This window comes from Solea senegalensis, linkage group LG15 (assembly GCF_019176455.1).
Source record: "Solea senegalensis isolate Sse05_10M linkage group LG15, IFAPA_SoseM_1, whole genome shotgun sequence".
NCBI lineage: Eukaryota > Metazoa > Chordata > Actinopteri > Pleuronectiformes > Soleidae > Solea > Solea senegalensis.
The window spans coordinates 11871031-11898048 of NC_058035.1; the positions used below are offsets into that span (position 1 = coordinate 11871031).

Sequence of the window (27018 nt, forward strand, 5' to 3'; positions counted from 1 at the left end):
GTGCTAGTGATTTATTTTTGCGGTGCCACAAGGGAGGGGACTTCATCTCTACAGTAATTTTGGGACCTCTATTTAAAGGTAAAGGTATCTATGGGATTATATCTGTGTCAACACTTTCAAATGGCACTTTTTGTTTGCAATAATTGGAATTTTGTTTGCTACAACTCTTTTGTGTTTGTTTGCGATGCTGACCATGGGTGGGTCTTAGGAAGCTGCCTGCTGATTGGTTACTGAGTTTTGGAGCGAAAATAGTCACAGGCTTGGAGTCGCTGTATGTCTGAAACTCGTTCCCCAAGTTTTTCCCGTCAAAATCAATATCTAACATTTGTCAGACTACAAACGTTAGATACTGACAATTTTTATGTTGCATCAAGCAAAGAACAAGTGAGGGAGCGCAAATGCAAAAAATTCCAATCGTTCCAAACTAGAGCTGCAACTAACTCTGTTGATTATTTTCATAATTGATTAATCTGTCGATTATTTTCATGATTAATCGAGTAATCGTTTGGTCCATAAAATGTCAGAAAACGTTAAAAAATGTTGATATTGGACCTGGAAATTATTCACTTTTAATGATTTCTTTGTTATATGGAGCAAAGAAATGAAGAATACATTCACATAGAGAAGCTGAAACAATCAGAAATCTTGTTTTAATCATGAAAAAAGCTTCAAACCGATTAATCGATTATCAAAATAGTTGACGATTAATTTAGTAATCGATTAAAGAGAAATTGTTTCAACACTATTGCAAACAAAGTGTTTTTTCAATCAAATAAAATACAATATTTTGGAATGATTAAATCGCAATTTGTGTATTTTGAGGTTAATTTTTGTTTGCGCAATTAAAGTGTTGTTTTGACACAAATAAGACACAAATCTTATTCCATAAATACAGTGTAATCCAAACGTAATCCCAGTCAGAATCATTCTGACAGGGCTGCTCGAGGTGTTTGGTGGTGTGTTCATCTGCAGAGATGCTGCCCTCTGCTGGTATGAACTGGTTTTGTTTTGCTTTGCTCCTCCAGTCAACAGCAGTGGTTTTGGGGGCGGGGCAATCAGGTCACAGGTGTAAGAAGATGCAGTAACGGCTGACGTGACGCAGCGGAAGTGCTACTTTGTTTGTTTTGTTGTTGTTGTTTCCCCCACGGCTAAGTTTAGTGAGGCTAAATGCAGAGTGGACAAAACAAGCCTTTAAAAAAAAAACAAGAGTGAATCTGGGTTTGGTTGTGGAATAATGGCGAGTGCTGAAGGAGAGGACGAGGATGAAGACTTCTTTGTTTGACTGGTAAGTGCTAGCAATTAGCCTAAGTAGCTTGAAGCTACCAGAAGGTATCTGCTAATGTCTGTAGGTTCTGATAAAGTCTAGAAGTTTCTGAAGTCTTACTCCTTACTTTTACTAAAACTGTACATTTTACATCAGAAAATTACTTTTGATACTTAAGTACAGTAAATGTCATAAACTTTAAGACTTTAATTAAGTAATATTATAAAAAAAAAGTGACTTCAATTTCTACCAAAGTCATTTTCTGCTAAGTACTTTTACTCAAGTATCCCTTTAAGGTACTTTAAACAAGACTGTAGTGTTGACTGTGAGCCAAGGCATTTTCAAGGACTTTCCTGGACCATTTCACTCATAGTCTAAAACGAATGTGCTGTCACAGCCTAATATGGGAGGGCAACTTGTTAGAGCCGCTTCATCCATGGTGTCCACTTTGATTGATTTGCAGCGTGCTCTGCATCTTGGATAAACCAGTCTTTGTCATTTTTTTGAGCCAGAGATTTCTGGTGTTCTATGTACATGAAGCGATGCAGGGCATGAAACAGTAGGTGGCATTGTAACAAACACGGGAGCTGTTTACCGAAATCCAACTTCACTTCTTTCTTTCAAACACTTTCAATGACCTATGTCTATTTAGGGCAATTTTCAGAAACTTTCAAGTGGATTTCAAGGACATGTGGTAACCCTGTTACATGCACAGGATTTGGGTACAAATCCAGAAATTGTTGTTAGGCTTGGTCACGCCAGTAGATATGGTATTTTAAAGTTTTTATAGTGAAATATGGCAAATTTATCTTTTTAAAATTGCTTTATTAAAAATAAAGTATAAACATGTAATAAATAGGTGTGTAATGCGTAAAAATAAGTTACAATAGTGATTCACCTAGTGTTTCTGTTTAGAGATGGCATTTATTATTAATGACAATATGGTTAGATATTCTTTTCCTCCACAACTACTCAATGATACGTGCTGATGATGACTCATGTTTGGATTTGTGCATGTGTTTGTGCGTGTGCCACTGCCTGGATGTAATGATAAATTTGTCATTTGCTGTAACAATAACTAAAGGCTAGTATCCACCGTGACAGTCAGAGTACACTAAAGGTTACTCTGTGTCGGGTTCAGGTCGGGCTCAGACAAAAAAAAAAAGACTCCTGTTGGGTTCCGGTCGGCTTCGGTCAATATTTTGTGGAGCTCAGACAGAAACAGGTAGTGTTAACCTGTGTAAAGGTCCAGTGTGTAAGATTTAGGAGGATCTAATGGCGGAAATTGAATATACTAATAATAATACGTATATTTTTATAGTTGTATAATCACTTCAATAATATTTTCTACGTACTTAAAGGTCATAGAAAGGTAAAGGTCGTGCTTTACAGAAGCCACCATCTTGTGGCATCCATGGGTTCCACACATTAAAACAGGAGTTTACTGTGCTTATGAAGAAAAAGAACTCTGCCCACTGATGTTCAAACTAACGAAAACCTGCAGAGAGAGTGGGAGAGAGGAGAGAGTTGTGCTGTGAACCTTTCTAGTATGCAAAGGCCACCGTAGTTCCCTGATTCCCCGGTTTTAAATAAGCCAGCCCATATTTCTGGTAATGCCTTTTTCATTTTTCGTCCATGTTAAGACCCTCATGGCTAAAACAACTACTCAAAGGTGATGTAAAGCTTTCGATCGATATCAGAAGATTACCTTACAGTCCTAGTTCCCTCTTGTGACAACTAACTGGAAGTTAAGGGACTTTGCTTTTATTTTATTGGACGTTGTAAGGGACGATCCGTGAGTGGAACGGTTTGGTTTGGTGCGACATGGTACATATTTATTTGGGTAAGAAGAGTAGAATAGTCCCAAAATAACCAGCCCTAACTGTTACATTTGTGGCACCTTTCTTTTGGGGCACCAGGGAAAGGCGTCAAAACGTCACTCCCTTGCGACTGGTGTTGTCTGTTGTCAATGCCGTCGTTCGTTGTCATGCTACTTTTTTTTGTGGTGCTGCCATCAGACACAACACACACCCTGTCTAACCTTAACCCAAGTAAAGGTACCGTTCTCAGTGAAAACGCAAGCCTGACCGAGGGCTTTACACTTCCAATCTAAACTGTACTGTACTGTACCAAACTGGAAACATAGTTATTTAGGTTAGTTAGGCTATAGTTAATGGCAGAAAGGCGGGGGTGAGTTGCACATTGCAGTCACCACTAGGTGTCACTAAATCTTACACACTGGACCTTTTTCACAAAAGAAATCTGTCTGCAATGATTTGTTTCTTACTAAATTGTAAGGTAAAATTATGTGTTGGAGACATTTCAAAAGTTTAAAGCATATTTTTACAATTATAGTTGATCTCTATAATACTGTCAATATCGTCCCATTCCCAGTCTTGACAATGTCTTGGTTATAATCCTAACTTGAGATCCATGCGTTGAACTCAACAGGCATCTCAGCCAAACACACTAGGTTGAGATACATGTTTGTGTTTTTTACATTTACCATGCACTGATTTCAATGGAAGATTTCAAAAACATATGAGAGTAATGCCTGCCTTTCTCAAGTTAGGATCAAGTGATAATTACTGTATGAGTGTTGGTCAGCACTGCGGCTGCTGCAACAGTCTTTTTTTTTTTTAACACAAAAAACCCCACTAAAGATACCGATAACCTACCAATAAATCAGAACAGTCACTCATTGCTCAGATCAATGACCAGGTGCTCGTAGATCTGAGTTTTCCCTTTGAAACTGGAGGCCAGCAGGAACTGCCTGTTGTCTATGGAGACTGGAGAGAAAGCTCTCGGTGCCTGGATGTTCAGCTCCTGGAAATGGACAAACATGCCCTTCTTATCGTCCCAGCGGTAAACCTGGGTGAAAGAGTAATCGCTGCCCAGGATGGCGTACTGCCAGCTGCTCACCGTGAACGGCTGGAACACCATGGATCCACGAGACGGCATGGTCTGCAGTTCCCTAAAGAGGGCCCCATCCCAGCGCATCACTTTGGAGTCACCGATGAAGCGCGTCAGGCAGATGAAGAGGTCGGACTTCACGAGGAAATGCTTCACAGCGTAGACGTCCTCCATCTCTGGGATGTCTGTGCGTATGTCAAACTGCTTGTTGCCTTTGTTCCACTGGTAGATGACTGGCCTCTGGGAGCTGCTGGACAGGATCAGGTGAGGCTTGGACGAAATCTCCATGTACTCCACGTCGGTGTCCCGGTACCACTCGTGGAGCGACTGGTGAGAGTAGAAGCCGTTACCATTCCACTTGTAGATGGTGGTGGAACCGGCCTTAGAGCTGTCTGCTATGACAAAGAACGATTCTCCATCGATGAGGAAGGTCTCGACGTCGTTCGGTTTGCGGATTTTGAGGATGTCGATGCCCTGGAGCTTGATGAATTTGTTTGCAGAGGTGTCACGCTTATAGATGTGCGAGCCGCCGAACAGCTGAGCCACAATTATGAAGAGCTGATTGTCAATGACCAGAGGTTTGCAAATCACCGTGGATGTGCCTGATAAGGAGAAAGAAAGGATACAGACAATAAAGATTCACTTTATCTTAACACCTTAATAAGTTTCAAATTCAAAAGCTTTGATGGTTCACAAAATTTAAGTACAAGTGTCTTGTATCTGAAGGCGACTGTCGCGGCACTAATATCTTTTTGCTTGCGTTATCAAAAATAACAGATCATTTCATACTGGTGAGACCACTTTGTATCGAGGCAGGAAATTAGATAAGATGTTCATTTACTTAATGTATGGATAGCAGATACTGCAGAAAATTATTATTATTTTCTTGATGAATCAAGTATTTGTTTGGTCCATAAAATGGCAGAAAATTTTGATCAGTGTTTCCCAAACCTCAAAATTGCTTAAGAAATTGCTAAATTTTTCAGTGTTAATGATTTCTTTGTTATATGGAGTAAAGAAACCAGAAAAGACTCACATTTAAGAAGCTTAAAAATGATAAATAATATATTAATTGAATAATTGTTGCAGCCCTACACTTGATATGGAACCACATGCTGATCTGACACACATCAGATGCGTCCACATTGAGTCACGTATGCGTAATCTGAATAATAGTAATCTGAATGTTTCCTTAGCTATTTGTCTCTATGTGTTTCCTTTAGCAATCTCACGCTTACGCTCAGAGTAGAACAATAACAGTGCAACAAACACAAAGAAACCACAAAAAGAATAATTGAACTTAAATGATGTTCGCTTACTGTCAATGTCATCAAAGTTTCTGAAGACCATCTCCACGTGATCCCACTCCAGAAAACTGCATTTCCCAATGAAGGGCTGAGCAAACACCACATACTGGTCATTCCCAAAGGAGAACGCCTCCACAGATATGGACTCAAACTTCAGCGACTGGTAGGAAGCAAACTCTGCAAGGAAAAAAAGCCAAAAAACACACTTCAGGAGAAGCCCTGATTATACAAAAAATTAAAAAAGACGTTCTGCCGTGCACCTGTGGTGATGCAGTCGAATGACTGTGGCACCAGGTCGTTGATCTTCTTGTCCAGCTGTGAGGCCGGGCCTTTGCAGTAAATCTGATCCACTGTGGCGTTGGTGCTGGCGATCCACTCCACCAACCATTTGAGCTTACAGTCGCAGGTGAACTGGTTTCCCCGCAGGTCTCTGACGGGAGGAAAAAGCATCACAGTAACCTTAGAGAACCTCTCTGAAAGGAGAACTGTTGTCACCGGGTGATAGATTGCAAACTATTACTAGCTTGTCCTCACAGGCTGCATGTAATTTTAATGGTGTTAAAAGCACCGGCAGCTGCCCACACATTTTTCAAGCCCCGGCTGAAGTGGAAGAGCGATACGCGTTTCTATTTATAGCCTAGAGCCTGTTCAGAAAACTCATTATCCATGATGGCATGCATTAATGACTACATGTTGTGTCTGTACGCAGTTTTTGGCTTCCAGATAATGCAGCAGTACCGTTGATACTTACACTTTAGTTAAGGCTTCAAGACCAGAGAACAAATCTTTGGGAAGAGTCTCCAGGTTGTTGTAGGCCAGACTCCTGCATGAAAACAAAAAAAAAAGATGTTGAATATTTAATACAGTACGTTCCTGTTTAACTGCATCTACACACATTAGCTTTTATGAGAACAAGTAGCAGCGCTCGGTGAAATCTACATGCAGTTGTGTTTGACGAAGTGTTTCTTTGCAGTGGAATATGTGAATAAGTGCTTAATAGAAGAAAGAAAGAAAGAAAGGAACTGGGTACATATTATCACCCTGGAGGCTGAAGACTGGGACACTGCTTATTGTGAGTTTGAGGAAACGTTAAGCTATTTTTAGAACAGGCTTCTCAGCCATTTTATGGCTTTCTCTGCTACAAAATAAGGGAGAAATGTCGACTCCAGTGTTAGTAGATATTCTCCAGTGTTTTTGTTGTGGCAGACAAACTATTTATTGCTTGTATGAACGATATTAATTGAGTAAAATTAATGACAGTGGTGGGAAAGATGGACACACTTAAGACAACATTGCCACAAAAGAGGGAAATGTTATGTCCGTATGCATAATGGCCAGCCACAGGTTGTCCATATATTTTCTGTGGGCATCATTAACCACACCTGGTGGTCAAGCTATGAATGGCAATTATCCATTTATTGGCATACAGTAATGGCCTTTTTCCACTATGGCACGGTTTAGGTTGCATCGCTGCGTAAAACTGTGGTGACTTCGTTTTATCCGTCTGACATAGTCACTGGTAGTTGTTGGACATTAACCCTTGTTTTTAGGATTGTTAAGTCTTTTTAACTCATCTACATTTCGGCATTGTTCGGCTTGATTCTTGTGTCGGACATCTCTTCCTATGACGGCACTTTGGCCAATCAGTGGCCAGCAGTCTGGCGACGTGATGCATGTTACCTACTCGGCAGGCTTGGAACCTCGCTTTGTACTTAGCTAGTGGAAATGCAACTTAACCGTGCCGAGGTGAGGCGAGTAGAGCCGGTGGAAACGCGCCATGAGTGTGTGGCTCAACCGCCCTTTGCATAAATTGCATATAAAAGAAGTCTCCAGCTTCACAGCTTTATGAACTGGACAAGCAAATGTTCACAGGATGTGCTTTATAATCATATTAACAGCTGCACAGTGGTGAGAGAAACGACTATGTGGCAATAAATGTTGTGTAATGCATGTCCGAGTTTCACTGAAACAGCACTTGCCCGCACCTGCACCTTTACAAAACTTTCTGGTGACGCAAAAAACGTTCTTTACATTTCCTCTCTTGCAACATTGATGAATGCATACTCACAGGTGCACTAAGGTTTTCAGGCCACGGAAAGCATTGGGTGATATGGACTTGATTTGGTTGTTTTCGATGAACCTGTAGGTGGAAGGTGTTCAGAGTAAATAGGAGGAAGGAGACCATGTTGTCTGTTATTTTATGGAACAGCTCCACTCACAGATACTCCAGATGGGGAAGACCAAGGAAAGCATCCTCGTTTATAGATTCCAGGTTGTTGGCTGTGAAGAGTCTGCACAGAGAAATTTGAAGTTAATTTAACGTTCTCAAATGGAGAAAATAACAAGCCGTCATCTCACGTTAGCAGCCGTGTCATTTTAGAGAAGCCTCTTCTTTTCTTAATAAGAGTCAATCGTTTTCAAGTTGTAGTGTAAAACATCAGCAGAATTGATTCTCTGTTTTTCAGGCCAGTTCAAAACAAAATGTAATACATATACATGTACTGTGATATGTCTTTAAGTTTTCGTCCTTGTATTAGAAGATTTAATGATTTAAAGAGTTAATGCTCCATCACATTTTGTTGATTCTGTCATGGAAGTAGAAATAATGTTATTACTTTTAGTTTTTTTTTTTTTGCTTAGTAGCTTCAAGCTTCTGCTTCAAAATGTGAAATACAAGCCCCAACTAGTTTGTCTGTTTGGCGAGACAAGAAAGCCACTTGTCTATATTTCATATAAAAGGCTAATTCTAATGCTATGAAAAACAAAGGACTCTTATTTTAAGGTGATTACACTTAGATCAGCAGGGATCAGCAAGTAAATGTGGTTGTGGGCCAAAATATTGTATCTTCATCGGGCAAAGTGCCTTAAAACATTGTCTTTAATCAGCAGCTGGTTACTCGCACCGTTAATATTTATTGTGCCCCATTTCAATTTTAAGAATTACTGCTTCTTCTTCTTCTTCTCTGCATCTAACATATGCAAGTTGTTATTTTTATGGACGTTCACTCCCCAAACCTGGCTGTCTCCATGACAACAGCAGTATTTTTATTTTTATTTTTATTTTTCAAGCCAAACATTTAGACGAGGTTAACCGTTAAAGTCTAGCAACAGAATCTACTGAATAAGTTCATATATTTTCAGAATAAAAGCACTGAACTGAAGACAAGCAAATCATTCAAGATCAGACTTGTTAAATCATCTGCCGGACCAGATACTGATGTTGGCGGGGCCATTTTTGGCCCATGGGCCACCAATTGACTTAGAAACAAACTTAAGGGTAATAATATTACATTTCTGCAGATAAACCCATGTGTTACATGGTAAATATTGAATTTTTCCTGATTTTATTCCAAATAAAAAAATCACGAAGACAGACATTATTTTCCCCCACATTGTTCAGTTCATCACAGATAAAGATCGATGCTCTGTGAGGGTTTTCCTGCAGTCTTACATGCAGGTTGTGAAGGACACAGTGACTCAGTCAATACTCCACCCAATGACCTAGAAGTGAGGGGGGATTCCCTCTTCTAATGCAGGGATTCCCCACAGACAAAGCTCTCACCCTGAAACCAAATCTGATCCACAGATCATAACACATGCATGTTATCACAAAGCATGCATGTTATCACAAAGCATGCATGTTAGACAAAGGTATTATTATTATGATGGTGATGATATTATAAGAGTCCATTCTATGATTGTGTGTCATCAGTGGAGGGGAAGACGTTTTCATGAGCATTAAAAATGGCGTTGATCACCTCAGTAGAAGGGACTGACAGCAAACAACAAAGACTGAAGACATCAAAAAGGAGAAAAGATCCAGTGAAAAAGAGAAAGAAAGAGATATTTCTCACAGGAGATGCAGAGCAGGCGTGTGGATGAAGCTCTCCTTTGGGATTTCAGTGAATTCAGACTTGACGAATGATCTGTGGAGGAGAAAACACGACACGCACACACGCTCAGTCTGACAGGATTGTGTCTCATATCTGGAGCAAAAACACTGTGAAAGCAGATAAATCGCAGAGACAAACGTGTTCCTGTGTTCCACAGGGGAACAATCATCATAATGACAGGAGGAGAAATATAAGACTCACAGTGATATGACATCGAATGGGAAGCTGCGTGGGATCAATCCTGCGCTCTCGCACAGCGCGTTATCTTTGGTACACGTACATGCGGAGGGACAGCGCGGCTGCTTGGCTTTCCTGCTGTCCACCACGAGCACAACACACGCCAGCACGAGTGAAAAGCTCACGATGAACCAGGTCGATCCTCTGCGTTGCATCCTGCGTGATTTCTCCATCCTGGGGAACCGCTGCGGCCACGGCAGTCCTGCGCATGAACCAGGCTCTGGTTCCTTTCCCGCTGCTGCTGGTGCTGCCGGTGGTGGTTCTGGTGCTGCTGGTGGTGCTGTTAGTGGTTCTGGTGCTGCCGCTGGTGCTGTTAGTGGTTCTGCTGCTGCTGCTGGTGGTGGAGGTGATGTTGCTCCGGCTGCTCGTTTAGGCCAAGCGACGCTCTGCTGCCGCTCTTGTTTATCTCCGCCGTGCGTCGTGCGCCACCGCCGCTGCTGTGGATATGATTAATCCGTGCGCCCCGCACCCTCACAGCGCAGCACTTCAAGCACAAACCACTCCCCAAACTAAAAAAATAAAATAAACAAAAATCTTAACCCAATGTGATAACAAATAGAAACACAATCGCACGCTATGGTGATTTGAGGCGCAGGCGCGGTGTGAGGCGCGGTGTGAGGGCAGGTGGGTTCCCCAGCGGGAGCAGACGGAGCATCTCCATCCAAAACCACGCCCATATAAATGAAGGCCCGTTTCGGCAAACACCACACTGGACTCACTGGAGGATCCCGCCCAACAGGCAATTGTGTAATTATTATTATTTTATTTTTTTTCGTGAATCAGCTGGATATAAATGAAGTGAGCGAGCACGCGTTGTGGCGCAGACGCACACACGAAGCGCACATGCGGAAAACCCCCACAGAAATTATTGTTATTATCATTATTATTGCCATGATTAGAGATAAAAATGCTGTGATGTTTGGCTCAGCGTCTCAGCCTCCTGCCTGCATGTGGATTATATTAGTGATGTCATAGTTGCGGGTTTTTGTTCTCATATTTTCATGCACATTTCCTGATTTATTTCCTGGTTTGTGTTGTGTTTCCATGGCAACTGGAGGATGCAGAATGTTGCATGGGTGGAGGGGGAGGAACCCTCTGTCATTCTGGCATCTGCTCTGCCTCAGTCAAATAAAACCCTCCCCCCTCACACACACACACCCCCCTCATGCACGCGCACACACACGTATTGCATCCCTGTGAGGACAATAATAGACAGAATGCCTTCCATAGCCTCTCACCCTGACCATATCCGTCCCAGCTGAATGCCTAACCATGACCCTTAACCTTACCTTAACCTTAATGTAATTCTAACCCTAACACTTAAACCAGGTCTTAACACTCCATATGGTTTATTGATAGTTTTTTGGTCCTCACAAAGATCCATGTACACCACACAGAAAACAAGCCTTTATTTTCCTTTTATTGTTTGTGTTTTATTGCTTTCAAACGTTGGCCTCACAGTTGCAAATCAAAGTGCTATAAAATAATGTGCAATTTATAAAAGAGTTAGAGGCCACACACACACACTTTCACTGCACTGCCAGGAAAAACCCTTTATTTGGAGACATAATATATTGGAAATATATACATATTTTTTAAAGGTTAAAAGCTCAATTATTCAATACTTTCAATATTCAAATACCACAAGACATTGTTCTTGTAAACTTCAATTATTTTATTGTGATTTTAGGTGTTTTTTTTTTAGTGTAATCGGAGTTGATTTGTTGTCTGTTATTGGTGAGCCAAAGTGAGCCTCAGTGGACAATGAATCTCTATTTTATTCTTTTATAAGGATATGTGAATATTGAAGTTCTGCAACAACAGACAAACAACGAAGAAATGTACAGAATCAGACAAAAGATTTAAAAAACAACCTTTTTACCCAATTTACAGATTTTTTATATTTATATAATGTAGATCACAGTCTTGATTCATATGGATGTCCATTTTTGAATTATTAATATATATTTTAATTTTTAATGGACTTGTAATTCAGACCTTTTGGGGCCAAAGTCTGAAGTGTAAAAATGTGCAATTAATCTCAAACCCTGTAAGTTCTTCTTCTTGCTCTTCTTCACAGTCTAATGTCCTCCGATCCCTGCAGAGCCTGTGAGATGAATATGTTGTGTTCGCTGTGCCTGGCAGGCCCGTGTGTGCGTCACACTCTTCTGTGAAGAAACACGTACAGCAGGGGCTTTTAAAAACGTCTCCAGATGAATTAAACACACTCTGCGCTGCTCTGTGGACCACCGGTGTCTCTGTGTGTGTGATGTGATTACGCCACATCAGGGAGTGATTAATACCATTTCTCCTGTAAAAGAAAATGAAAGCAGGGCATTAAGAGGAGCGGGCTTCACAGTTTTGTGATGTTGCTACACTATTTTTTGTTGAAAAGTAAAGGAAGTGGATGGAAGAATAAAGGAATTAGCAGTTGATGGAGATGAGGGGAAACATTCAGAGGAGAAATGATGTGTCGTGGAGATGTTGGAAGGAGAGGAAACGGCAAATGTCTTGTTTTTCACAAGCAGCTCTTGGAGTAAGCGGAGAACACTGGATATTATTGTTGCTCTTCGAGATGATGGGAAGTGTCTGTGCTTCATAAATGCCATCATTCATTGCCAGAATAGGACGAACACTGTCCAGCAACTATTTGGAACACTGCTGTTGATGTGTGTGTGTGTTTCTGACTTTTGAGCGTCTCTCTGCATCGCTGATCAATCGGTGTGATAAAAAAATAATCGTAATATGTTGACTAGAAATAAGAATATTTTAGCACAAATATCCTCGGAAAACACTTGTTTTTTGATGCACTGCAGCTGCAGAAAGTGTTTCTGTAACAAAGTCTCATCTCCCCACTAGAGGGAGATGTAGAGCTGAAGTTTTTACACACTGAAGCCAATTCTCTGAACTAAATCAATGTCTTAAACCATTAAATATAAGTAAAGTCATCATTCCTTAAACAATTTATCCATTTAAGTGTCTTATCTAGAAAATTACCTTAATAGAAGTTGAAGTCACTTTTTTTTCATAATATTACTGAAGTAAAAGTCTTAACGTATATGACATTTAGTGGTTTATTCAGTGGTAGGGTGAGTTGTCTTTCATCTGGAGGGCTGTGGGTTCAATTCCTGGCCCTTCTTGTCTCTACGTGTCCTTGAGCAAGACACTTAACCCCACGTTGAAGCGTGTGAATGGGTGAAAACTATAGTGTAAAGCAGCTCATCTAGAAAAGCTCTATATAAATACAGAACTCTTCTTCTTCGTCTGATTAAATTTGGTAGTTACGAGTAACAAAGACAGTTAGAGGAAATGTAGTGTAGTAAAAGTAAACGTTGCTAGAAATATACATAACAAAGTAAAGTATTAGTACAAGTATTTGTACTTCATTACATAGCAACAGCACATGTGGCCAAGGTCAAACACAATTACAGCACAGGTGTCACAGGCGACACACAACAAGTCCAAACTGAAAACACCTGTTGCCAACGATGTGAGCTGAACAATAGAAGCCCAAGTTCAGAGAGAGCAAGTGTGTTGGAGACAGACAGGGAAGCATGTGGGAGAGGAGGGGGAAAAAAGGTTGTTTGCATGGGATTGTTTTGTTTGACCAGAGGAGTTATGGGTTCATGAATGTTGTTTGAAAAGTGGGGTTATTTGTTTAGAGCAGGGGGTCTGAAACCTCTAAACCCCTCTCTCCACCCGAATATAATTTATCAAGAGCCGCAAAACCTATTTTCACCCTGTAAAATGTGACCCACTTTGAAATCAATTAAACAACGTTTGGATATTATGTTGTTTATGCTTGAGAAATAACTGCTGCTTTTATTCCTGGCCTTGAAAGCTAAATAAGAGCTATGTGGAGCCACTGCATAGAGGCCGAAGAGCCACATGCGGCTCTAGACTTTAGAGTTTAGGGGGAAAAGAAATGTTTCTGTTCATATTTCTCTCACTCTAATTACTGTTTGCAAGCATAAAAGAGGCTTCATCTTTCATCTCTCCTTTGTCTTCTTCTCTAAATTTTACACAGTTAATATATTAACAATGCCACTATTTAATGTGGTGACCATTCTGTCTTCAGTCTTGACTGAGTGAACACGCTCGACCTTGGGGTCAACGCGTTGTTGTTAAAGTGTAACGTCAGTGCACAAAGCTGGCTTATACGCCCTTATGACGCTCTTTAGTTCTCGTATGAATAATTACGTGTGCACGCCACCTGTCAGTCTCGTGTATGAGCCAGAGATTATTACCAATCAGTGCAGTGACGCAAGGTCTCGGCCTTGACTGTGTGTCATTTTATTTTATTTATTTATTTATTTATTTATTTGTTTGTTTGTACAAAACATTAGTTCTACCAGGCACCAGAGTCTAGCTATTTTAGCTCTGTAGTCCTTAACACTCATTCAGTAACCATGACTTACATTCATTATTCCCAGCTACATTAAGAGAATGCATTCTATATAAACATATGATGAAAAGACTTTTAAGATTTAAGTAGATTGTAAGAATGAAACTCAGACATTTTGTTGTGTTTTATGAGGTAAAATTTTAATCTCTGTCAAAATCTTTAACAATTAAAAAAAGTGGATGTTTGACACAAATGTTTAGGATAATTAAAAGAATGTAAAAAGTTGTTTTATTATTATTATTATTCTATTGGCTTCACACCTTTTTATCCAAATCACAGAGAGGGAGAAACATTTTAGATACAAACACTATCAATCTGACTTACAGTACAGTAATTTACAGGAGGGAGGCAGAGATAGCTGAGATATACATATTCATTATGATGCACTACTACAGCAGTAGGGTCAACAGATGAGCTGCAGAACATTTTGGCCTGTATGTGTAACAGACTCTGTATCTAGACTCTGTATCTATCTTTGTGTGTTTTCTACACTCCACTTCGATCACATACCCTGGTATATACAGTAGAACAGCATTTCTGATTTTGCTCCAAGTACCACCAGAGGAAGCTTGCGTACCCCTGGTGCTACACATACCATAGTTTGAGAACCATGGCTGAAAGCAAAGGCCTTAAAACTCACGGCCCAAGGGGCCGTATGCAGCCATCCCATCCCATCACAAATACATTGTTATCGTGAACTAAATATCGTTCCATGTCAACTTTTATTTTGAAATTCTGTGAAATGTCTATTATTACAATATCATTCTCAATATCATTCTGGCCATTTGAGTTCGAGACGCCTGGCTTAAAGGATTAAAACTATGATTCATTTGTCACACGTGTACAGTATCTTCTGGAAATGGCTGGTTTAGCTGATGCAGTAACGGCGGTAAAAATAGTTAAAAATCCATAAATTCACTCTTAAATTGGGTCACAATAGTTGGTCATTATTTTAAATGTGGGCTACCAGATAAAGAAGTTTAGAAAACCTACAGGAAAGCAGAATATAGAGTAAAATACTCCATATGTCTGTGTCATAGTTTCTATACATGTACATTTCACTCACACATGGCTCATTTAAGCTTGTTAGCAGTTGATTAAAAGGTGATGTTTTGTCAGTGCTGCTTCCCTAAACCCTCTTCAGCTGATCTTGAAGGTGAACATTGTTGACACCAGTATACATGTGTGCGGTCATGAGTCAATGGAAGTGTTTTCACTGAGGAAATGAAGCAGAGAGCTAAACCTAAACCTCCCGCTAAACATGTCAAACAAAAAATGCACAAAGGCAGACATGATTGAAAATAAACTTTATTGACATCTTTCATGTCTCACACTTTATGCTAATGCCCATTTCATTGTCAAATATTGAAACCAATGCTCACGTGAGTGTAGTTTGTTTGTAAAGGTTGCGTTTACTGATAATTAAAAGTGCAGAAAAGAAAGTTAAAAAAACAACATTACCCTACTGCGAGCTGCTCTGCACCACAAGCTCTGTTTACACAAATCTGTGTGACAGGATGTTGAAAAATTAAGTGTCTTATTTCAAAGAAATGACCACAAAATCACATAAATATTTAGTTTCACGGTCAAACAAAACCAAACCATTTTCTGTCTTATGTGGCGACTTGTTTCCACTGGACTCCGTCTTGTTCGAGGTATGTTTACTTCATGTAAGCAGGGGTCTTAAAAACGAAAGCTCTGTGGCTTATAACTAAATCCAATTCAGTCAAATCGTCTTATGTCTCCCACCCATTTACTTGGCGACGTATGCTTGCAATGTTGCAAGCACTACTTGCAAATTAAAACTAGTAAATGTATCCCACTAGAAAAAGTGCATTTACTGGCGTTTATATTCCAAATGTAAATGCCTATTTACATAATGATATGTTCCTATTCACAAAATGTTCAAAGCCAGAGAAAACTAGACATTTTCACATTATATTATGTATAAATATAGATGCTTATGTGCTCTTTCAGCAGAATTTCAGCTCGCTGAAGCATATGGTAGAATATATTAAAGCTGCAGTGTGTAATTATTTTGTTGTTTCACCTCCGTTTGGCCTCTTCTTAAACAGACTGAGGGAGTGTTTGTGTGTATACACCAGCAGCACAGGGGCAGGAAGCGTAGCGAACGACCTAGTTTTTTGAGCAGCAGAATTAAATTTTTCCTTGGTGCTTCTTTAACCTGATTGCGGCTGTGGTGCATGCATCTGTCCTCTGATGTACAGTAGGACAAACCACTTCCTGTGTGCAGCACAGTAACGTTGCTGGGCAACACACAATCTTAAGAATTCTTACTGAGAAACGCAGAGAGCTGCATTGTGTGACAGTGGTTTGAAACATTTATATTTAAAGGTTACGCATTTGAGCTATGTGTTACTGTTGTCATATACAAACTATACATTACAGAATATAAAAATAATGATTTGGGATTTTTTTGCACAGTGCACTGAAGAAGGAATATTTGAAAAACGTTAAGGAGTACTTCTATTGGTAAGACTGACGTGAATTAAGTACAATCAAACTAAAATAAGACTGTTTTAATCATCTTAATTCATTTGAGTGTTACTCATTTAAATTTTCATTCATTTTCTTTTTCCAGTGTACAACTGTCTCATTTGTGGAAATACACACACTGTACAAATACACATGCAGACAATGACGACACATGAATACTTCATTGATCCTTGGAGTTTCTAGCAGACAACACACGTCTTTGATTTCCCGCCTTCCACTGTAAAAAGAGCACACGAGGAAGATGGTGAGGAAAAAGTGAGACAGAGGCGACGATGCAAAAAGAGAAAAAAAAGCCTCGGGGACATCAGCGCTCACCTTCATTTCCACCCTCCAGCTTTTTCTTCTCATTTTCGATGGCCTGCATCTTGGCTTCATGGACGTCTGCGAGAGCTCTCCACTCTCCCCTGTTGGTGTTCAGCCCGTTAAACATCGGTTGTATCTCTGTGTGGAAGCGGGAAAACTCCTGCAAACGCATCACAGACAAGATGAGATGAGGCGGCTGTGTGTGAGACTTCTGGAATATGTACACAAATTTTGTTGTAAATGTCGGTACCTTGTATACAAAGGAACAGACGAAATCAATAAAACCACACTGCATCTTAGGGAGCTCAGCGGCATGGTTTCTGTCCATCATGGGCTAAATGAAGGAAGAAGGAATTGTGATTATTTTGACTTTATTGCAACAGATAAATGTCCTTGTTACAATGAGAGTGGAACACTCACAATTGGCTGCTGGTCAAGGACAGTCCTTTCAAGATCTCCCTGCTCCCAAAATTCTGCAGCCACCATCAGAGCAACCTAGATCAGTGAGAAAATATGTCATACATATGTCAGCCTTGGCACAAGTCTGCACAGTCCTGAAGAAACAGACCTTGCTCTGAACCTCCCACGGCTTTGTAATGGCTGACAGATCACAAGCTGTCATCATCATTGCCCTGCACAGAAAAACAACATTTTTTAAGATGTCTAGACACGGTGACATGGCAACATAATAGATGATAGATGACGTATTTACATGATAATCTCCTTTCTCGTTGGATTGTTAGAGACGTAGTTGATCTTCTCTTTCTCCTCTGGAATCCCCTCCATAGCATCCACAATTTTCTGGAACATTGTCCTCTTCCTGGAAGAACCGGGTCAGAATTATTAACTTTAGCCAAAGCTGAATGCGGAGGGACACAGCTACACTTGTTCTGACTTTTTCTTACTTAAAATAGAGTGCGAGATCCGTGGCGATAATGCAAACTTCAAACAGATGCTGCACAGTTTCAAACTGGCGCTTCTGAAGGTTCTGGAAGATATTCAGGTCCTGTAAACAAAAGCAGAAAAATCAAGTTAGACAACCTTGTTTTATTTCTTTCTTTAAACACATTTAAATGTGAACACATGAGGACCCACCTCGTCTTCCATCAGCGTCTTGCTGTACTCAAGATGGTGACGCTCCATAACTGAGCTGCTGTGCAGTTTAGCTAGTGGAGATAAACTCCTATAGACGTCCACCAGAGAAAAACAGGCTTATTTAGTGTTTTTTTATGTCTATTTCACTTTCATAGCAAGACCCTCCAAAATCTTACTTTGTCTGGTACAGATTGTTGGTTCCTCTGTGGTCAATGTCGTGGCAAAACCCAGCAGCAACCATGGCGAAGGCCTCAAGATCAGAGTAGTACTTTTTCAGTTTTCCTGTCTGTAAAAAGCAACAAAAAAAACAAAACTCTATGTCATTATATGAAAACCTTAAATAATGGTAAAAAGTGAAACAGACACTTGCTGGCCATTTCATTAGCTACAACTGTGCAACAAGTGCTATGGACAAGATGACCTTCTGATGACCTTCTGAGGCTCAACCATCTCTAGGGTTTACAGAGAATGGTCTGAACAAGATAAAATATCCAGTGAGCTGCAGAAATGCCTCGGCTATGCCAGAGTTCAGAAGAGAATGGCCTTTTGAACTGGTGCAAAATGATAGAAAGGCAACAGCAACTCCATCCAGAAACTTAAATTAGCATTCTCTACAACCAAGCTGTGCAGAGGACCATCATTTAACACACAACACCTCACTCCTGCCACTTCATTTGGTGTTACTTGAGTGTGAGTAGATGTGAGACTCACGAGCAGCAGAGTGAACATGGTTTGTCCAACATTGAAGCCGTGTCTCCAGTTGTGGTAGGTGATGTCACGGTATCCCCTGCGAACGGTGTACATCCACCGTGTCAGGATCTGCGTGATAGAAGTCATCAAGACAAAGACACTGAAGATGATTCTTTGCAAGAAACACAACAGATGACTGACTTGACTCTGTATTCTTTCAAATCAAAACTGCACAACTGTGTTGAGGAACATGATCGTAAACTGTACCTCAGCTGGGACTTTGAACTTCTCCACCACCCCTAACTCGAAGAAGCAGCGGACGCCACACTTGATGAGTTCGAGCTCTGACAAGGGGAAGTCACTGAAGCGGAACTCAAGCAGCTCCACATTCTTGGCCTCGGGGATGTTGGTTCTCTGCATGGAAGACACACAGTGTAAACAGTCTGCATGGCATCATCACAACCACAACAACTGAAGTCAACAAACTTCACACAAAACATACCAGAAGTTTGTACATCTCTTTCTGGTCGCAGTCTTCTGGTGAGGAGCCAAACTTCTCTTGCGTGTTCTGTCGTGGTGCAAAGACGGCGTCATTCACTATTTCCCGGCTGGTTAAATATCAATAAATATCAATGAAGTGTGGGAGCAGCTCACCAGAATGGTCTGCACGTCACTCGGTGTCGCTTTTGTCTGGTACATGAGCATTTCCTGGGCAACATCTTTCCTCCACTCTGCCCTGTTCAGTTTGTCGTACGTGTCGCTGTTCAGAGTGGACCAGCCAAGGAACTGGGTCAGGGCCTAGTGGCATGAGCAGAGACAAACCCGATCAATTTATTTTTATTTAAACATATGCAAAAACAGTTTAACTATATAAATCAAATGTACACAAAGATGTAATGTTGTGAGACTTTAAGGTCCAGTGTGTGACATTTGGCTGTTTGCAGAAATTGAATCTACTACCCATATGTACGTCTATATCTAAAAATCACTTTAAATTCAAAATAGTAGTTTTGCAGTCTCACCATTAGATGTCACTAATTCTTACACACTGGACATTGGAACAGTAGATGAGATCTAAAAATGTTTTTGCCGTACTTCTGTAACTTGTTCATCATTCTCATCAAATGGCTTTTCATCTCTCCTGTTGAAAAACGTTGCGACGCCAACAATTTCTTCCTTTTTGTTGACGATAGGCAGGGAGAGGACATTCTTAATCGTCCACCCGCTCTCATCCACGGCTGTTCTCTGTCAAACAAAATCAAGATTGCAGTCGCCATTCGAGTGTCCTGTAAAACCGAGGTAATTGACTTGAAGCAATCAGCTGAAGCGATCAGTGTCTCACCTGGAACGTAAAGTACTCATCTGCCCCAGCATTCATCATGTTGCAGATCTGAAAGTTGTAAAACAAATATAATCAAGTGATAGCGTGTGTGTGCTTGGGGCGTGTGTGCTCAAAGTGATGTAAGAATAATGGAACTCACAAATCCATTCTCAGCCACATATGCTGGGAGTCCACTGACCAGAGCCCAGTGGTCTGCTGGAGGTCCACTGTAAGTTTAGAAAGGAGTCTGAAACTCTTGATATGAATATAATCTAACCTCTAACAAAGCCATATGACCCGAGACCCCAGTGTTACACTCACGGAATAACTTTGATCTCCTCTTTGTCTTCCAGCAAGTAGTCGATGATCTTGTAGAAGCTGATTTCCTGAAGGGTTAGAACAAAACATTTCACACATCCAGTACAAGGATACGAATAATGTCACAACAACAAACCCAGTGTTGGACTCACCCTGCCATCAGGTGTCTTGGGGCCCTTGTATGGCTCCTGTTCTCCGAGTTTGATTGGCCACTCATCAAAGAATTCCTTGAGACAAAAAAAGGGCCAAAAACATGTTGCTTTGTTGTTGTTTTTTCCCCCAACAATTCACATAAATACTGAGCTACAGTCAGCTGCAGACACGACTCCGGGCTTTCTCCCACTCACCTTTTCTTTGGTCATGTCGAGGAGTCCCACAGAGTATCTCTCGCACTTGATGTACGTCCTCACTGTGTACAGCGCTTTGTGAAACTGCCTCTCGATGTCTGTCAACTCCTCAAACACTTTGCTGGCCGACCACAGCAACACCTATGGCAAGGACAACACTCTGTGCTTAGTAGAAAAAAAACACCACCACATCCCAGTATAGTGTTTGTAGTGTTAAAAACCAGAGTGGGGACTTCTTTTACCTGACTTCTCCTGGACTCTACGTCCCACATATAAGCAGTGTGCGCTTGGCGGATAACCACAGCGGCAAAGTTCACAAACGTGTGGAAGAGCTGTAAACAATCACACAGTCACATTTTTCCCTTTGGCAATAGATTACACTTTATCTGACATGTCGTCCTGAGACCTGTCGATTAGTGATTCCCAAACACTGGCTCAACTTTTAGTTAAGATTTATGTGCATGTGTTTTAAATGACATGCATAAAATGCCAAATACCAATTCTCTCTTGTCACCATTTGTAAAAGTGATTTGGGTCATCATAGTTTGCCATTTTTGGAATGTCTGAGCTTCAACCTCCCTAATAGGATTATATGTTCATCTGTCATAACGGCGACACGGGGCAAGGTCAAGCCTCGAAATAGTGACAGAAAGCCAAAAATTGTTTTTAACAGGATATGACATTGAGTAAAATCTGTGCAATGAATTTGTATTTTGGTACAGGTCATCAGTATGTAAATACCACTTTGTCACGCATGAATCCATCTGCCCACTCACCTCCTGGTCACCCTTGGAGAACTCAGCTGCACCTTGTTTGTTGAGAGCCATGATGACACCCAGAGGTTCCTTGTCATTCATGATGGGAGCAGTCATCATACATTTTGTGGTGTATTTGGTCTGTTTATCCACAAAGTCACTGAAATGAGAGTCCTGAAGAAGGAAAAAAAAAACACAACAAAGTGATTGTCGGGTTCAAGACCAAATGTAGTTGAAACACTTGATAACACCATTTCATTACAAATCAGCACGACTTCAACAGTCAAAACGACACTTTCCTGATTTGTTATGATTCAGTTTATGGTTATATTTATGTTGTAATGCAGTAATAAAGGGCCATTTATATCTAAAATGAAATATAGTGTGGTTGGAGTTAAACTAGACAGAGTTACAAAATGTAATATCAGGAATACAACCTAGTAAATGTGTGTTTGTATTTTTCTTATTGCTTTATTTCAATAGATTTAGTTAATATTTAATCGCTCACCTTCTTGACATCAGCAACATTCTGGGGCTTCTTGCAGTGAGCCGTCCATCCCACAATTCCCATGTCAGTGGGGAAAACAATCTCTACGTTGGGGTTGACTAAATTTTTCTCAAAAGGAGAGTTGTGTGTCACGTCAAAGAGGACTGTGGACAGCTCCGGTGTTCCATTGCGGGACCGGTGGCCAAAGTAGCTGCAGCGATCGGCCTGCACTAGCAGAGCAATTCTCTGGAGAACTTTATGCAGAGTTTTCTCCATCGGCACATCGCACTGCATCTCCTTTATGAGCTCGAACATGAACTCAGCCTCCTGGATGGTGGTGACATCCTTGAAGGAGGCTGGATCTTTGACCTGCACCTGTTTGTTAAACGCGGCAGTGATCACGTCTGCCTGTACTTTCTTTTCGTAGTACTCCTTGGCAAACTGTGGATTGTTGTCAAGGAACTTCTCGACGGTGTCTTTGTCCGCCATTCTGTCCAAGTTTAGAGGAAAGTTGCTGCACAAGGATGCTCCCCACAGATGGTTAGAGCCGGATGGAGGAGGAGGAAGAGCTGAAGAAGTGGTCAAGGTGGCCTCCAGATGATGTGGCAGAGCAGACCCTACTGAGTCATTTCCCAGTCTCCTCCGATCATTCAGGACCAAAGCTGCAACACCAACCCTCTCCTCAGTAACAGAAGGCAGTGAGTGGCTTAATGGGTAAGGGGATCCTAGGGGACACTAATGACTGTGACGCAAAAGTCATAAAGCCTCAGCTTTCTTAACTTGCAAATCCAGCCACTTGTCATTTTAGTGGCGCCAATCCCATCACAGGTAAAGATAGCTGAGTTACTGTGACTGCAGTATGATCTGCACTGCAGAAGAGCAGGGAGAAAAAGGGTGATTCATCCTGATTCTGGATGATAACATACTGAGATCACTGTCTCTTCCTGAAATACACTTTGTGCCGTACTGTTTTGGCAAAGTAACAAAACTACTGTAAAATGTGGCCAAAATTGCAGTAGTACAGTCTTGTCTGGTGTCTTATAGAACCTAGGAAGCTTTGTATGAGTGTATGAGAGGAGATCATTCATAAATATTTCAGAGTCTATAGATTAATACACTTGTTCAGCGTCAGTTAAATGATGATGCACTGTCAAGTTGAAATTACAGCATCCCAGCCGGTCAGTTCAGAACGAGCGTTTCCAGCCAGCAATGTGGTTTGATGTCTGATATCGTCTCCAGCGACTCCGCCAGAAGGACTAAACCACTGACAGGATTATGTGAGATCGTTTACTGCCGCGCAGAGTTTAATTACTTCTGCTGGCATGCAAACTTCCATTTGGTATGCAACACAAACTCTGCCTTCTTCCAAATGTCAAAAAAGGCAATGATGCGACCGAGTAATGTGCGTTTGTTATTCGCTTCTCCATGTTTGACACTTAAAGTCTTAATCATATTAGTCAATTGTTCAGAGTATGTTATAATGAGCTGACTAAGGAGTCAGATAATAAAAACCTCCACTCTTATATCACAACTTATTCTACATATAACATTAATATAATGTAACTAAACCAACATTAAAACGGTTTGGAAAGGTCTTTCTGCTTTACAGCACTGAACCAAGGTTGAAGAAAGCATAGAAGTGGTCCATCTTACATTGTGTGTACATTGTGTTGTGCACTTTGTCAACATGTTTAACTGACACAACCACGATAATCACTGTTGCGTCGTTTGCCTTTGACCACTGCTGCAAGTGTCTCCTCGCAGTGGCGCCACAGCAGAACCACAGCAGAACTTACGGCCACTGTTCCTGAACTGACAGAGCGAGTAGAGGATGGGATTGAGAGCCGAGTTGGTCAGTGTGAACGTTGTCACCCAGAAGAACATCGTAGAGGAGACGTGAAGGTGACTGCTGGAGAGGTTTCTGGCCATGATGAGGAAGGTGATGATGAAAATTGGACACCACATGAGCAAGAAAGAGAGCACAAGGAACAGAAGAGTACGGAAGAGCTTCATGTCCTGGCGGGAGACGTGGTACTCAGACCCACCGAGTGGCGGCTGACTGTCTTGACGTTGGAGCCTTCGCTTTGATTTTTTAGCAATCTGTAATACAAATAATATATAAAATCATATAATACTGGCAATTATGACATGGGCAGATAACACGTAGATCACTTAATTGATCTACATCTACATGGCTTCATGTAAAGCATGTTTACCTCCAGTGTCTCTCAAACATCTATAAAATCCTCTCATATCTAAAAATCAATGTGTGGCCACTTTGGTTTGTCTGTATCACGTTAATGTTTTTGTGAGGGTCACTGGTTGTCCAGTGAAATATTGACAGCTCAGTCCCCACGTACACGCACAGCAGGCACCATTTTCAGCTTCACGACCTAACACAGCACATATGGACATGAGTGGGTGTAAATTGTTGAATGAATGGTCAATGCTGGTTTCTTCAAACTACTTTACAATTCCAAGGGTAAAGTGCTTTGTTACTGTAAATGAAGACTATCATCAGGACAGTACCGCAACAATGTATATGTACAATGTCACAGTTAAGAAACACAAACGCACAGTGATTTATACTATACTTTTTGTTCATGTCAAAAAAACAACCTAAACCAACAATTCAAATTGTCCAAAATATTATAGTTCTGAGTAGCCAGTATTACTTGCTTGTCTCTCTGTGACAATTTATTTTTCTGTGAATAATGTGTATTAATTCATGGCTTAAAACAATTTTCAACAAAGGCACTTACTGCTGTTTAAAAAATACTTTGTTTATGACACAGGCTTCCGTCACCTTGGTTGACATCAAATTCAAGGACTTTTTAAGGACCTTCCAAGACCAGTTTCTCAAATTCAAGGACCAAATGCGCTGACACAGCTTAAAATGGGCAATTTGTAAGAGCCGCTTCGCCCGCGGCGTCCACTTTTATTGATTTGCAACGCTCTGCATCTGGACAATGTGGTTGTCCTTGAGATCTTGGACAAAGTCAGTCTTTGTAATTTTCGTTGGTGAGACAGAGATCTTGGAATTTGCATTTCCCAGGCATCACGTCATTTGCTCTCTCTTGCTTAATGTTACTCGCTCATTGTTCTGCATGGAGAGAGACAGGCTACCGTAGTTCCCTGATGGACTCGGGAAAGGGAGGAGTGGGCCGAGGAGCCCTCCATCTGTCACAATCTGCATTAGGTTACACTAATTCTTACACACTGGACCTTTAAAAGTGTAGCTAGCATTCAAAGATCATAAAAACCCCAGCTTAAATTCCCTTTCTTTGAATTTTGATACTTAAATCAGGAAAAGATGTAGGCTAGTATGATAAACCCACCTGTAATATTTTGCTGTAACTGACGACTATAATGAGTCCTGGGAGAAGGAAGCACAGGGCAGTAAAGGACACATTCCATACTATCTCTCCAGTTGGGTCAGGCCACTTCAGAGTACAGATATGTACATCTTCCTGCAAGCAAATGGCAAAAATATACACAAGCAATCACAGCAGGAACAACCAAAAAAAACACTTTTTTAATCAACTGAGTCATGGGTACCTGCTCTGTGAAATCCACTTCTATCACAGTGAAGAACAAACTGGTGGGTAAAGCAGTGAGTGCAGAAAAGGCCCAGATGAAGATGAGGGTGACGGCCACCATTTTGGGGTTTAGAGTGGGGGTCGTCTGCAGACGGAGGATGGCCTGGAGCCTCTCCACACTGATGGAGGCCAGGGTGGTGATGGTGGCACAGCCACTCATACAGATGACATACAGCACAGAGTGACAGGCTGCGAACCCCAGTGTCCAGGACCCGGTCCAGCGCACTGCCACTATCAGTGGAACCATGCTGACAAACAGCAGGTCGGCCACAAACAAGTTGAGGGTCAGGATGGTCTTGTTGGCCAGCAGTCTGCGCTCCCAGGTTACCAGGGCTACAGCTCCAGCATTTGTCACCACGGACACCAGGAAGACGGTGGAGATAGCCAAGGTCTCAACAATAGTGGTAGCATGATTCCAGTAATGCAACTCGGAGAAGAAGGAAAAATATGTGAAGTTTCGCGAGTGGAGTAAGTGAGTTTGAGGGTCAATATCCATGGAGGCTGGAAATATAGTATTTAGATCCAAGATGCAAACTGAATGCACAGTGGTGACACACAGAGAAGTGAATGTGGAAGAGAACCTGGTAAGACATCAACTGATAAAGGAGAAGGGGCGGATGGGTGGTGACTGCCCCTTTTGATGCTGTTTGCTTAAGCTGTGACATGGAGGGAAGTCAAACATTACTGAAAAATTCTTAAGATATCCAGCATGAAAGCCTCAATAAAAGGAGGAGATGGACTGTTTACCAGGGGAATCATTTTGGATTTGTATCATAATTAAAAGCTTCAAACTGTCCAGGTTTAAATGGGGAACTGGGGAATTTCTTACTATTCCTTTAATCTAAGTGTTTTAATGTATTAGATGTGTAAATATTCTTATAACAACCCAAGAATGGCTGTCTTTCATTTAGTGGGTAGATATCACTTGTGTTAATTTGATGTCTTATTATGTAAATTAAAGTATGTAAGTACTTTTTCCAACCACTGTACATCAAACACAGCTTCATTATGTACTTGCAAACTGAGGATCCTTTCGCCTGGAGTAGCTCTGGACTCAATCACAGCACACACTATACTGTATAGTGTCTTTTCTCTGACAGTATTTTTGTCGCTACTATTTTAACTATTTTATCTGTATCATTTTCACATCTTATTCAAACACTGCACACACTGGTGCCCGTATTAAGTCACCGAGTTTGAAGCAACCGACTGGACATTTCTGTGATTCACAGACAGATCTTCCTTGCATTTATCGATAGATGTCTGGTGTTCGTAATAATCCACATGAGAAACAACTCCTTGAATGGTGTCTCGGACAGACTAAGTTTGCACCCTAAGTTTCCACGAAGATGCTTTCATATCAAATGTTCCTGAAAAGTACAGGGGGTTAAACCATATTAGCATTTTGTCCTAAAGCCGATAGGCAAGGTCAACCCTAGGTGTCATGTTTCCCTTTCAAAGTCTACGGCCACTGCACAAATCTTTGACTCGTCATATTGTTGGCTAGCTATACTAATCCATGTCCTTAAATAGCAGTGTGAAGGGATTAACTTACACAAGCTGTTTT

General features: G+C 41.1%; 3 protein-coding genes across 3 annotated transcripts; all 3 read right to left on the bottom strand.

Moving 5' to 3' along the window:
• Positions 1-1490: 1490 nt before the first annotated feature.
• Positions 1491-10314, bottom strand: LOC122782250 (leucine-rich glioma-inactivated protein 1-like). The gene is made up of 8 exons (XM_044046534.1): positions 9579-10314; positions 9339-9410; positions 7704-7775; positions 7553-7624; positions 6236-6307; positions 5745-5914; positions 5497-5661; positions 1491-4779 (listed from the first exon to the last, which is right to left on the bottom strand). The coding sequence occupies exons 1-8, from the start codon at positions 9785-9787 to the stop codon at positions 3959-3961; spliced, it is 1653 nt and encodes a 550-aa protein (XP_043902469.1). The 5' UTR covers positions 9788-10314; the 3' UTR covers positions 1491-3958.
• Positions 10315-15311: 4997 nt separating this feature from the next.
• LOC122781457 (cone cGMP-specific 3',5'-cyclic phosphodiesterase subunit alpha'-like) lies at positions 15312-22475 on the bottom strand. Its single transcript, XM_044045136.1, has 22 exons — positions 21874-22475; positions 21387-21539; positions 20853-20942; positions 20611-20751; positions 20416-20490; positions 20267-20331; positions 20106-20172; positions 19967-20014; positions 19720-19869; positions 19279-19422; positions 19127-19192; positions 18892-19038; positions 18646-18753; positions 18111-18220; positions 17935-18022; positions 17745-17845; positions 17552-17659; positions 17408-17471; positions 17260-17334; positions 17090-17173; positions 16852-16999; positions 15312-16753 (listed from the first exon to the last, which is right to left on the bottom strand). Exons 1-22 carry the CDS (start codon positions 22339-22341, stop codon positions 16716-16718), a joined length of 2538 nt encoding a protein of 845 aa, XP_043901071.1. The 5' UTR covers positions 22342-22475; the 3' UTR covers positions 15312-16715.
• Positions 22476-22594: 119 nt separating this feature from the next.
• On the bottom strand, positions 22595-26026 carry LOC122781458 (free fatty acid receptor 4-like). Its single transcript, XM_044045137.1, has 3 exons — positions 25411-26026; positions 25191-25322; positions 22595-23952 (listed from the first exon to the last, which is right to left on the bottom strand). Exons 1-3 carry the CDS (start codon positions 25945-25947, stop codon positions 23566-23568), a joined length of 1056 nt encoding a protein of 351 aa, XP_043901072.1. The 5' UTR covers positions 25948-26026; the 3' UTR covers positions 22595-23565.
• Positions 26027-27018: the final 992 nt, after the last annotated feature.